Consider the following 12,178-nt stretch of genomic DNA (forward strand, 5'->3'; position numbering starts at 1 on the left):
TGTTGTTCCTTTGCCTTGTCTGTCAGAACTTCTGAATTGGTTTTAGAGGCCTCTGAGACTCAATAAGGCTTTGAAGTGGAGAAAAGGTAACATTCAGTAATGATCTGCTAATATTGGAGAACTGAATTTAACATTTTAAATGTTCTTACCTCTGTACATGAGCAGATATGCAGTCTGGGAACTGTTGAACAATCATTTATTTATTAATAATTTGTTGTTTGAACAGTAAAGTAACAACACTGAGTGAACATGTTGAGATATTACAACATATTTAAGATGAAACTGGATTCACAAACATACCTGTAAGTCTTTTTTGCAAATGGTTGTCCTTCAGCTTACACCTTTGAGAAGAACATTTGAGAAGAACACTTAATGTTATTTGTGTTTGTGGGTTTTGTATAAGTGCCACATTAATGGATGTGCTGGATGAATCCTCACCTTTTTGACTCATACCACGTTTTGCCCTGAGTGGACAGGATGGTGGCTGTGTATTGTCCACCAAACCCACAAGCAGGAGCCTTGCACTGTGAAGCCTCTCAGCCAGTGTAAGCAGCTGTGTAACATAATTGTGATTGGCCCCAGTGCAAATATTTTTATTGTGCTAGTACACCACTGCCCCCCCTCAAAAGTTATTCCCCACTGTTTATCATAATCCCTCTCTGCCACTTGTCATTACAAGCGCCATGGCATCGTAAAACATAATGAGCCCGGCGCTCCATATGGAGCCAGGACATGTTCACACACGTGTTTTTTACCATATGCAGTTGTTGGTGAAAACCAGCGAACCTGTGTGTCACTGGTTCGAGTCAGGACCATGCAGTACAACTCGGGGTTACATTGGTCAAGGAGGGATGGGCAGTTCTTTCTTTACTGGTGGTTGTTTCTCAGACAAAATGTCTGAAGCCGTGCTGAAGATATTGAGTCTGACTTATTGAGAGGTTTATGTAATATAGTGCAGTGGTTGCTGCTTTGTTAGCTGCCGACTTCCCTGTTGCTTGTGCCCATACCACGATTTTCTATTTTCAGAAGAACCGTATAAAGGAAACAATGGACAAGGCTACAACAGCAGTGAGTTGCATTAAACTATAATAATTCTAACTTTTGTTGATGGACAAACTTGGCAATTGATTAAAAGCAAGCATGTATATCTTACAGATCACTACACTACTCATATTGATAAAGTTACTTCTCCTCACCTTTATTTGTAATGAAGGTGGCACATCCACAGAGCAGTCTGGTTTGATATGTGACATGGTGTCGTAGTCAATATCAAATCTCTTGAGGAGTAATCAAATCAAAGTCTGAGGAAATGTCACCATCTCACATCCCTGAATGACAAAAGAAAAATTATTAAAGAAGTTCTGATGAAGATATCAGTGTATAAACAAAAGTACAAAGTGTTGTACATTTTTGACTAACTTACAATGAGTTTTCAATATTCAAAGTAAAAACTCACCCTGGTCGCCTCCGTTTCCTTTTTACATTTAGTGCAGAACATCTTGTTGTCTCCACTGAATGATTTAGACTCAAAAATCCTTTGAAAGCCTCTTTCCTGTGACAACATAAATAATCGCATAAATAAATTTCACCAACAGACCAATCTCACATCATCAAGATAAAACTCACTACGCTGTAGGTTGAATCAGGAGCATCTGTCAGTGACGGTGGAAGACTTCAGAATGGATTTGTCTCTTCATTAATAGGATACTCTGCATTTCTATTGTGCATGTTGTTTTGTAGGTCTGTCAATACATAATTCAAATTTGTTCACCTATAAGTTGCAGTCCAGGTTTTTTTTTACATACTCACCTCAGAGACTTGTGGGCTGACCTTATCTAAAATCCACTCCAGGCATTCAGCAGCATCACACTGTTGATAAACTGCAGAGCGAAACATCCATCCATCTGCAATCCCCAATGTTTTTGTGATGGTTTCTGTTCCACATGTCTTCATCTTCAAGCCTTCAAAGATGTTTCTGAGCTGAAAATCTGTTTGTATTTCTGGATCCAACCTTCAGGGAGAGAATAGTTTCTCAGTGAATAGTCACTGTTTACTGCCTGTAAACATGTTACTGATGGAGATTTGTGAATTTGAAACACCCATTTAGACCCAAATGACGCTATAATAATATTTTCTTTTATAATGTACATAATGTTTGTTATATTATGTTTGTTACAGGTGAAAGCAGCTGTTTCAAACCTGTTGTGGACCTCTGGTGTCATGAGGAGATCTTGCAGGACACTGTTGGGGTAACATGTGGCCTCCTGAGTATGCAGACTATAATGAAGTTTCTGTGGCTAAGTCAGTTCCTGGTTTTAAAAAAAAATGTGGTCATCACTGAACGTTACTGGTTTCATCCTGTCGTTCAGCTGCATCATCTGTCTGACCTTCTGGATCGGTCGGACGCTCTCTGGGTTTGTAGGAAAAGTAATTTACTCAGTAATTCATTCAGCAAAAGTCTGTTAATATTAAAGTAATAGCTTACATTTTCACCTCACCTTCTAAATATCTGATAAATGAAATTTAAAACACAGAAAATACAAAGGGTGACACGGTGGTGCAGTGGAGTTTGCATGTTTTGTCTGTGTGGGTTCTCTCTGGGTGTGCTTCCTCCCACGATGTCTCTGGATTGTCCTTAGGTGTGAGTGGGACTGGCTGTTTGTATATGTGTGACCCTGCAATGGATTGGCTACCTGTCCAGGGTTTAACCCCACCTTTTGGATAAGCGGGTTGACGATGGATGGAAAACACAAAAGTAATAAAGCTGCACTGCTCCCTCTTCTGTACAGCAGGTGCAGCATTGGATTATATACAAAAACGCTCAAAGATTTGGAAACTGGATACTAAATTTAGTTGAATAAAATAATTTGATAATCTTCTTCTTAATTTATCTTAAACATCTTCCCGGCAGTAGAAGGGGATTTATCTTGTCTTTCATTTCTTTTCAACTCCTTATTATCAGTGCTCTTGTCAGTATCATTGTGCAGGCCTACTGAAAATAAGCGTCATCATACAGTGTGCTGAGATGAAACCGAAAATATGGCAAACGAGGGACTTTCTGTAGGATATTAACTCACATGCACTACTGTGCAGGCGCTGCCAGAAGGATTATCAAAACAAAGAACAGAGAAGCTCCAATGACAACACACACAGAGACCGCGGTGAAGTTAGTTTTAGGGTGTGTGTGTGACTCATACTGAGTTTGGCATCTGCCCTGCACGCCATTTGAAAGTCTAATCTGTCTTATTTGTTCGCACTGAAGAGAACAGGCCGATAAGTTCACAGTATAAAGCATGAAGTCTCTTCCTCATCTCTGCCTCGTTTACATTTCAATTGTACATTCCCTAAAGCTTACACACTCATTAGGCCCCTATATAGCATTTTTATATTTATATCATGGTATTTACGAGTTATATTAATGTCAGAACAATAAGGGCAGCTGTGTCTTCTCCTATCCACTTGGCCTAGAAAACCTTCAGAAAGCGGTCTGATGAAGTCCTTTGAAAGGAGTTGGATTGAATCGGAGCTCTTCAATAACCTAGAGTCCTCAGAAGAGTTGCTCTGATTTGAAATTAAATTCTGACAGACGGAATTTGGAAATACCGACGCTTTGTCACGCTTTAAAAGCATCGTAATTGAAGCACTGAGATGAGAACGTGTTGGAATCCCAGGTGAAAATATGGGGTTTTATTATGGGTGGAAAACACCTGTGAGGACACGCAGACTCGAAACAATCAAACAAGGAAATTAATCAATGTTATAAATAGATTTATAAGCAATGCCCTCTGTCTCACTTTCTCTTTTGATTTCGCATTTATTGCGTTTCAAGTCACCTGTTACACTGTGTGTGATTGTTGGTAGCTTGACACCTGTAGAGAAGGTCTGATGGTCTCTTGTTGGATCTTTTAATCATTTTTTTTACTTTTAAATCACTTCATTTTGCAAAATGCTCAAACTTACTATATTTCACAAATTTTTGAAATTCCTACATTTTATGTTATCATAGTCTCGTTGTTAGCAGTGCAGAACAATGTTACAAAGTCATGTAGGACAGGTCTCTTGCAGTAACTTAGTTATAGTTTTATTAAATTACATTATACAAAAAAAAAACTTTCCAGTTAACTTAAGTTACAGTACATTCTATGATGCAATACTTCTTTGTAAGGCTTAATGAACAGTATAAGCTCTAGTGTACAAGATATTCTCTGGATCCCAGTTTGTATTTTGTCCATCCATCCATCGTCAACCGCTCATCCTGCGTACAGGGTCGCGGGTGGGCTGGAGCCAATCCCAGCTGACATCGGACGCAAGGTGGGGTACACCCTGGACAGGTCGCCAGTCCATCGCAGAGTTTGTATTTTGTATCCCACAATAATTTTTACTAGGAAAAAACAAACTTCTCCATATTTACCCCTGTTATTTGTCATGAAAATGTTTGATAGTAGGCCATCATACATTTTATGCCAGGTTGAAAACCATCACATTCAGTCTGATGTAATATGTAGGCTAACCACTATAACTTTTGCTAGGAAAATAGAAACTTCTCCATATTCACCCGTTTTTAATCATGATGTGAAGTATACACAAAATAAAATACTTGACAGTAGGCCATCATCTGTGCATTATGGAGGGGGATACATATTTTGGCAGACTGCATGTCCAGTCTTCTAGGATAGGCTACTGTTATCACTATTTGTGTATGAAAAGTTCTGTTTAAATGCAATGCACTATTAAATTATGATAATAATTTACCCTTTAAGGAGGGGGACTCAGAACAATTTCCAGCGATATCCAAAGCCTATCCATGCAGCGGAAACATGGATTACAAGGACAAAATATTGTCTACAATGCTGCATTCAGTTTAATGTACACTTTGTTGAAAGGAACATATATTACTATGATTATTGTAGACCAGGGCTATTCAATTACAAATTCAATTGGGTCGGATTTTAAAACCAGGACACAGAGATGTCCCCTAACCCTATTGGTTCAGTTCTTTATCAATGCCCTTATGAGTACTGTTTATTACTAAATAATTATTTTAAAAAATAACGTAACATTTTTTATTCAAATGTTGTTTATAGAGCAGCAACAGGATTTACAACAGCAAAGTCACTAATATCTCACTGGAAACAAATCTAAAATGTCAGTCAAATAAATCCTGTTCCTGAATGAACAACTCAGTCCCTCCGCTCCTCCTCTCACTGCTGCTGCTGGTATGAGTTGCTGAGTATAATGTCATATTTTAATGTAGGCTACGTGGCAAAGTAAGCTGAACAGTTACTAAAGACAGCTTTCACTTTAGCTTGTTTGTAACAATAAGCTATTAGTTGAACTAGCGCTGTGCTTGTGTAAAACCAAAACACAGCTGCAGTGGATGAGAGACTGAGCAGATTAAAACATCGCATTTTGCGTGTTTATGCTTATTAAACAGGTGTGTTGGGTTTTGGCTTTTTACTCCCTAAGTTTTTATTGCACCACGTAGGCTACTTACACTAACAAGCGTAGCTGTCGTCAATGTCGGTAATGTCCGCCGGTCAGACTTCGTGTGTGTGGAGTGGAGGCGCTCTGCAGAGACACAGAGGAGGGGAGAGGCTGCAGGTTGAGCTTTGTGAAACTCAACAAAGATGAGTAGCAAACTATATAGCTCACTGTTATACTTTCACTATACACATAGCTTAAACTTTCATTGTCATATCCTGTTAGATTGTGTGCTGGGCCACATGGAGGTTGCTTTGGGCCAGATGTGGCCCGCGGGCCGCCAATTTAATAGGGCTGCTGTAGACTTTTCGTTCAGAGTGGGGCCATAGGGGCTCCAAGGTCTGTGATAGATTGAACTATAGTTTCTCACGCAACATATGATGCATTTTTTCTTTTCTAATTTCAAACCACTATGGAAATACACTGGCTGACAGGGGTGGGTGGGTTGTAACACGCGCGCGTTATAACCATCCACGATATGTAAAACTAGGTACTTTCTTGATTTTAATATTTTCCAGGTTGCCCTATGCAGTCTGGGCCCACCAAACCCGCACTTCAGGGTTACCAGCATTAATTTGTCAGCACTTTGACCAGTACCCCCCATTCACATATGGTACACACGTTGGCCTGTGTATCACTGGACCTTTTCCATACTCGGTCCCCGCCGGTTGAGAGGGTAGAAAAGTGTATGGACAGCTCGTGAGAAGTGCCTGTGCGCAAGAAAAAGTCCCGGTACGAGTAAAACATAGAAATGCTGGTATTTGTACCGGTGAATACCTTCAACCACTGACTGTGACTCTGAATAAGAATATACACACACTGACACACACACACACACACACACACACACACACACACACCTCTTTTTAGTTAGACCTAAGGATGTAAAGAGATGTTCTTTAATGAATTACATTTTAGTAGTAGTATAAAAGTATAAAAAAAGTATACTTTTAAGTAAGTTTATTCTATAGATACATTTACATAAACATAGTAGGCCTACATGCGCGTGAGTCATCAGACAAAGTCTGTTACAGCAAGAGAGAAACATTGTTCTTTGATATTACTACCTGTTTTGGAAGCATATAGGGGTAGGTTATAACACATGTTGACCTCAACTCACGAGGTCTGTGATATTCTTGTAGAGGATTGAATTGGTGCCATTTGTAGTGAACAAATGTGGGTACTTTGTAAAAAATGTGAGAACTCTAGCTAAAAAAATCAGTGAGTTAAAGTTACTGAAACAAAAAGTGTTACAACCATACCCGGTCTCCCATAAGCATATCATACAAATTTAAAGAAAAGGACACTCAATGATTTTTAAAAGTTTATTTAGCCTACTTTACAGGTTATGCTCAAACTTGATCTTAATAATAAATTAGGCTACTGTGAGCATGTAGAGATTTGTTGTGACATTGAAAGTTCCTTACATATAACCCAGGAAATAAAGATTTTAAAAAACTAAGGACAGTGAGTAGGCTGCCTTTCAGATTCTGCTGGCAGTGTTTGAGGGAACGGAAAGGTCCGGCTCCACTGTGAAAATGATGGCTGCTTCAATGAGCCATTAGAAACAGGTGTTGTTGGTCTTGCGGTGTTGAGGAGAGTCTGCAGGGTTTGCCTTCATCAGACGCCTCCGGACAGTCTCAGCAGTGCATGAACCGTAGACATGTGCTTTATCTTAGAGGAATCCAGGGTGGCCAAATCCTCTAGCATCTTGGTTAGGAAGACGATCCGCAAGTCGTCATCTTAAAGCAAAAGTAAATAGTCTTAAGAATTATGGTTAATGCCTAGATGTGGGCTTCACAGTTCGCTAAAGTACGATTATTACACGTCTGGTCTATTTAGAACAGCTACAAGGTAGACTTTAAAACTTAAAAAAAAAAAAAGAGGCATCATTGCTAGACTGAAATCGCGATAAAACATCACAGTGAAAAGTTTAAAAGTTAAACCACATTTCAATCAAATCCGCATAGATGCCTTACACTTTCAAATGAGAGAAAAATTAAGGACTGAACGAGGGCTTAAGTACACTCTGTTTTGATTTTTAATCATTACATGGCTTACCTGTCTTCAGTTCCTGATTAATTTTCTTTATCAGGTCCCGTACAGTGATCTGCTTCAGCTGCTCGTTATTGTCGCACACTTTGAGGATCTTTTCCCCTCCTCTGGGAAACTGTACGTTCACTTGGATGCACATTTTACTGCAGTGAGGACTGTGTGGAGTGCTCTTCGGTGCTGATTATTTGGGTATAGGCTACAGAGAAACTGAAACTTCAGGTAAAGAAATGGGGGGGGGGGGGGGGGTTGACTTGGGTCACATATTAAACTGACAGTCACATGACTTCATGGAAATTAACAGCGACAGCAACGAAAACACTCAAAGCCTCAGAGTGACAAGTGAACAGAGCAATAACTCCGCACAACAGATAAGCAATATGACACAACAGGAGAAGTGTTACGACCCTCGAGACAGAACACTTACATTTGTCAATGGAGATGATGACTTAGACTGTAAGTATTCAAATGTTATATTAACACGCGTTAGTCCTAAAAATATGAACACCAGGTGTATAAACTTTTAGCTGTGACTTTTACATAGAATAAGTAGCCTATGTAGCCCTTAATTATAGCTTATAACACTGCGCGTTTCTCCTTGTTTCATAGTTCTGTGCGATGACTTCAAGTCTCTCAGAGCAAAGATGTCCTGTGGTCATGCTGTCACTCCGATGTCTCTCACCAACTGGTGTCGCAGGTTGCTGGATAAGGTAGGCTATACTGTTAATTGCTTTATTTAGCGGTGAGAAAGGAGAAGTTTAATTCATTAACTTTATTTCTGAGGAGTTGAAATGGTGTTGGTTGATAGCAGTGAACCACTGCAGCCGCACATTGATGAACGCTGAAGAATGTGGTTATTATGTTTCACTCTGAAAGACACTGTAGGAGCCATTTCAATGTTTTATATCATGGTTTGGCCAGTAGGTGGCGCCAGGGTGCTGGAATATCAAATTGAGGCTCATCTACTTAGTGGGGCAGGTGCAATGAAACACAACTGTTGTCAGAAGGAAAAGCCAACTAGTTTTTATTACCGCCACGGACGCCGCTGCTGTGGGTGTTTGTTTGTTTGTTGAAGCCTATAAGCCTACTGGAAAGCTGTTGATGTCATTATGTAGGCCTATTCTTGCCATTTGTTGAAGACCATATGTGCCAGAAATAAATCGGATCTCCCATAATTGACAAGAAAGTACAAGTCGGACTCTCCTTGCTTTCTTTCAACTAGCTGAGCGGGTCAATTAGGCTACTTCAGCCCTCTGTGTGGCCGTGGTCATAATCATAGCTGCTGTAACTCAGAGAGGGGAACTCAACCTTATACCAGCTTCTAAAAAAGTTACAACCTGAGATCTCTTTTGTACTTTTATACTAAAACTTCAAACAATATCATACCACATGAGAATTACTTCCCTCTTCCCAAGATTGGAACATTTACACAGTGCATCCATGAATCATTTTTCCTTTGTGGCAGGCTGCATTATCCTGCTGAAACAGGGCCACAACCATCAGGGAATACCATTTCCATGATAGGGTGTACATGGTCTGCAACAATGCTTAGTAGTATGCATTATGAACATTGGAACTGACTGAAGTCCAAAATCCTGAACACTGACCAAGAGAAGTCCTTGGTTTAAACATAAAGAGAAACCAGGACTGGTTTGACGGCAATGATGAGGATAGATGTTCAATAGAACATCTTTTCCACAAACCACAGCAGCAACACACTGACAAATGCTGAATTTGGAATGAAGAATTTGGTCAATGTTTTTCACTCTTAAAGTTTTTTCTTTGATTTTCTTTTTAATATCTAAGGGTGAGTGCAGATTTGTGTGTGGCCAGACTAACTGTGATGTTGAGTGGCCATATGAGGAAGTTTGTAAAATGGCTCTTCTAACCAAAGAAGAAATGAAGTACTTTGAAAAGAAAATGTTCAGTAATGCTGCCAAGGACTTGGTTGTGAAATCTGTAAGTATCTCACTGACACTATTAACTAACTCTGAAAAAATGTTGTGCATTCAATTTCAAGGGTGAATTTAAAAACCTCTCATTCTGTGTAACTTCACTCAACAGTGTCCTGGCTGCAAGTCTCGCATAGTGAGGGCTGATCTCAGTGATCTGGGTGTCGAGTGCACAAAGTGCACAGCTGCCAAAAGAAGACCTTTCAGATTCTGCTGGCAGTGTTTGAGGGAATGGAAAGGTCCGGCTCCACGTTCAGACCGCTGTGAAAATGATGGCTGCATCAATGAGCCACTAGAAACACTGAGAAACTGTCCAGATATCGTCTTTGAATCTGTGGAGGGCGTCACTGGCTGTCCCTGCATCCGTGCCTGTCCCACCTGTGGTTTGCTGGTGGAGCATAACAGAACTCAGTGTAAAAACATCTATTGCCCTCGCTGTAAGGTGGAATTCTGTTTTGTGTGTCTGAAGTTCACTGAAGAGTGCCTGAAGTCATCTTCAGAATTCGAATTCTGCTTCACTGCCCCCAGACAGACCTCTATACCTGTGTGGAAGAGGAAATACTTCTGTTAATTTAACAAATACAACTTTTTATTTTCAAATTAAAAAATGAACCGCTGGGACAATGACCTGAAACTTCTGCAGGCATGTAAGACCATCACTCTTCCCGAGGCGGAGGCGGTCACCGACTGCCCTCTATCCAAGCCTGTCCTACATGCGGCATGAAGGTGGAGCATAGTCAACTATACTGCAAAAATATCAACTGTCCTAACTGCCACGTGGAGTTCTGTTTCGTCTACATGAAACTAATGTTGCATGACCAGTTCACCATGCAAAATCTGTAGTGGTGATGCTCCTGGACAGACCTCTATCGCCCGTTGTGATAGAAAAGGAAGAAAAGGTTTGTCTGTGCTGTAGATGTTCAAAGGTACTAATATTATATTACCCTGTAAATAATTAGCAATTGTTGATGTGTGACAAACACACATGCTGTAACTCCATTTAAGATAACATAACATCCATTTTATTTGTGGCCCTACTCTGCCTCCTTCTGGCTGGACTTTATGTTGTACATGACATGACGGTCAGATGTTTAGTTGTAAATAACAATTACTATGTACTGAGCTACTGATAATGTCAGATTCATGATATATATGTGTAAGTACAGCTAAATGTACCTGGTGAAATGTAAGAATAAAGAAGAAAATTTGAAACGTGAAAATAAAGTTATGGTCAAAATAATATTGGTAAGTTTATATTTCAAATGCATCTAAATTCATAAATAGTTGCATTTATATTGTGCTTTTTTAAAAAGCACTTTATAATCCTTACCTCTCATTCACCCTTTCACACACACAAACAAACACACAGATGACAGGGAGCTACCATGCAAGATGCTGGCCTGGCCATCAGAAGCAATTTGTGGTTCAGTGTCTTGCCCCATTCAAGCTCCACATTCTGTTGAACATGTATTTTTTAACTCCCACATAATGGCACCACCTTCGGGCCATTATTCTTACTTAAGCCAAACCCAGATTTCCACATGCACCGATCAGCCATAACATTATGATCACCTAATATTGTGTAGGTCCCATTTTTGCCTCCAAAACAGCCCTGACCCATCAAGGTATGGACTCCACTACACCTCTGAAGGTGTGCTGTGTATACCTGGCACAAAGACAGCAGTTGCAGATCCTTTAAGTCCTGCAAGTTGCGTTGTGAAATAGAATAAAAAATGAACAAAAGTTAATTTTCAACATTTAATAACATATATGTGTACCTATGGTGTAAACACAATGATTTTAAAGCTCTAAATCATTACAAGACTAAATAAATAAGATTAACAGGCTTTTTATTGTGTCTGACGGTGTCTGACAAAAACTAAGTAAAGACAGGCAAAACACATATTTTATGAAAAAATGTCAAAATCAGGTTGCACCAAAATACTGCTAGATTGGTGAGATCTTGTAGAATAAACACATAAGTTTAGATTTCTTAATATTACATTTTATTTCTTTCAAAATTAAAACCTGTTTTATCCAAATTCTCAAGAATCAGTGCTTTACCTTGTATCTAATATGTACATTTAATATTATGTAGTGTCCGCAATGTAGTTGTGAGCAAATGTTGTTTGACTGACAAGACATTTTACAAATGTTGTGATGTGGGAGAAAAGCTGATGACACAGTTCAGAATGTTGCATTATAAATACTCATATGCATTTTACTCACCACATTTATAAATGATGAGTCAAATAAGATTAAACAGTATGAAAAATACAGATACAGTAGATAGTACTGATTTATTGTCTTGATTGCCTTTTATGTAGAACTACTGTTTAAGAGAACAATGTCAGGTATTACAAACTTTTCACTAAGCTGATACTCCTTTCTGTATTACCAAGTACGGTAAGGTGGTGTACAACAAAAAGTGGAGCTTGTACCCAATGAAGGTAGAGAATGACTACAGATACATCGCGGACCTCCAGAGTGATATCCTCCTCCGACCATTGTCTGCTTCTGAGGAGATGCCTAGAAGCAGAACCAGGAGACCTGATGATCCCCATCAACATGGGGTTCTGTCAGGTGTCGCTGCCCCTAGATACAGCAAGGTGTGTAACAAAAAGTAATATGGTTGGTTTTGAAATGTGGTAATCATGTCAGAGAGGTGATTGAGATACTAAATAATCTCCACA

The 12,178-nt window shown here is 39.5% G+C and overlaps 1 protein-coding gene across 1 annotated transcript; it reads left to right on the forward strand.

Annotated features, from left to right (window-relative positions):
* Positions 1-7,812: 7,812 nt before the first annotated feature.
* Positions 7,813-10,715, forward strand: LOC119913085 (probable E3 ubiquitin-protein ligase ARI7). The gene is made up of 4 exons (XM_038732402.1): positions 7,813-7,989; positions 8,143-8,243; positions 9,340-9,492; positions 9,598-10,715. The coding sequence occupies exons 1-4, from the start codon at positions 7,824-7,826 to the stop codon at positions 10,054-10,056; spliced, it is 879 nt and encodes a 292-aa protein (XP_038588330.1). The 5' UTR covers positions 7,813-7,823; the 3' UTR covers positions 10,057-10,715.
* The last annotated feature ends 1,463 nt before the right edge of the window (positions 10,716-12,178 follow it).

Source organism: Micropterus salmoides, unplaced genomic scaffold (assembly GCF_014851395.1).
Source record: "Micropterus salmoides isolate LMB-PRFRI ecotype aquatic unplaced genomic scaffold, ASM1485139v1 Ms_hic_scaffold_2, whole genome shotgun sequence".
NCBI lineage: Eukaryota > Metazoa > Chordata > Actinopteri > Centrarchiformes > Centrarchidae > Micropterus > Micropterus salmoides.

Excerpts from the sequence above, each read along its gene's own strand:
- LOC119913085 (XM_038732402.1), top strand. The coding sequence starts at position 7,824 with ATGGAAATTAACAGCGACAGCAACGAAAACACTCAAAGCCTCAGAGTG. Across the intron at positions 8,244-9,339 it reads GTCGCAGGTTGCTGGATAAG|GGTGAGTGCAGATTTGTGTG; the intron begins GTAGGCTATACT and ends TTAATATCTAAG. Across the intron at positions 9,493-9,597 it reads AGGACTTGGTTGTGAAATCT|TGTCCTGGCTGCAAGTCTCG; the intron begins GTAAGTATCTCA and ends TTCACTCAACAG.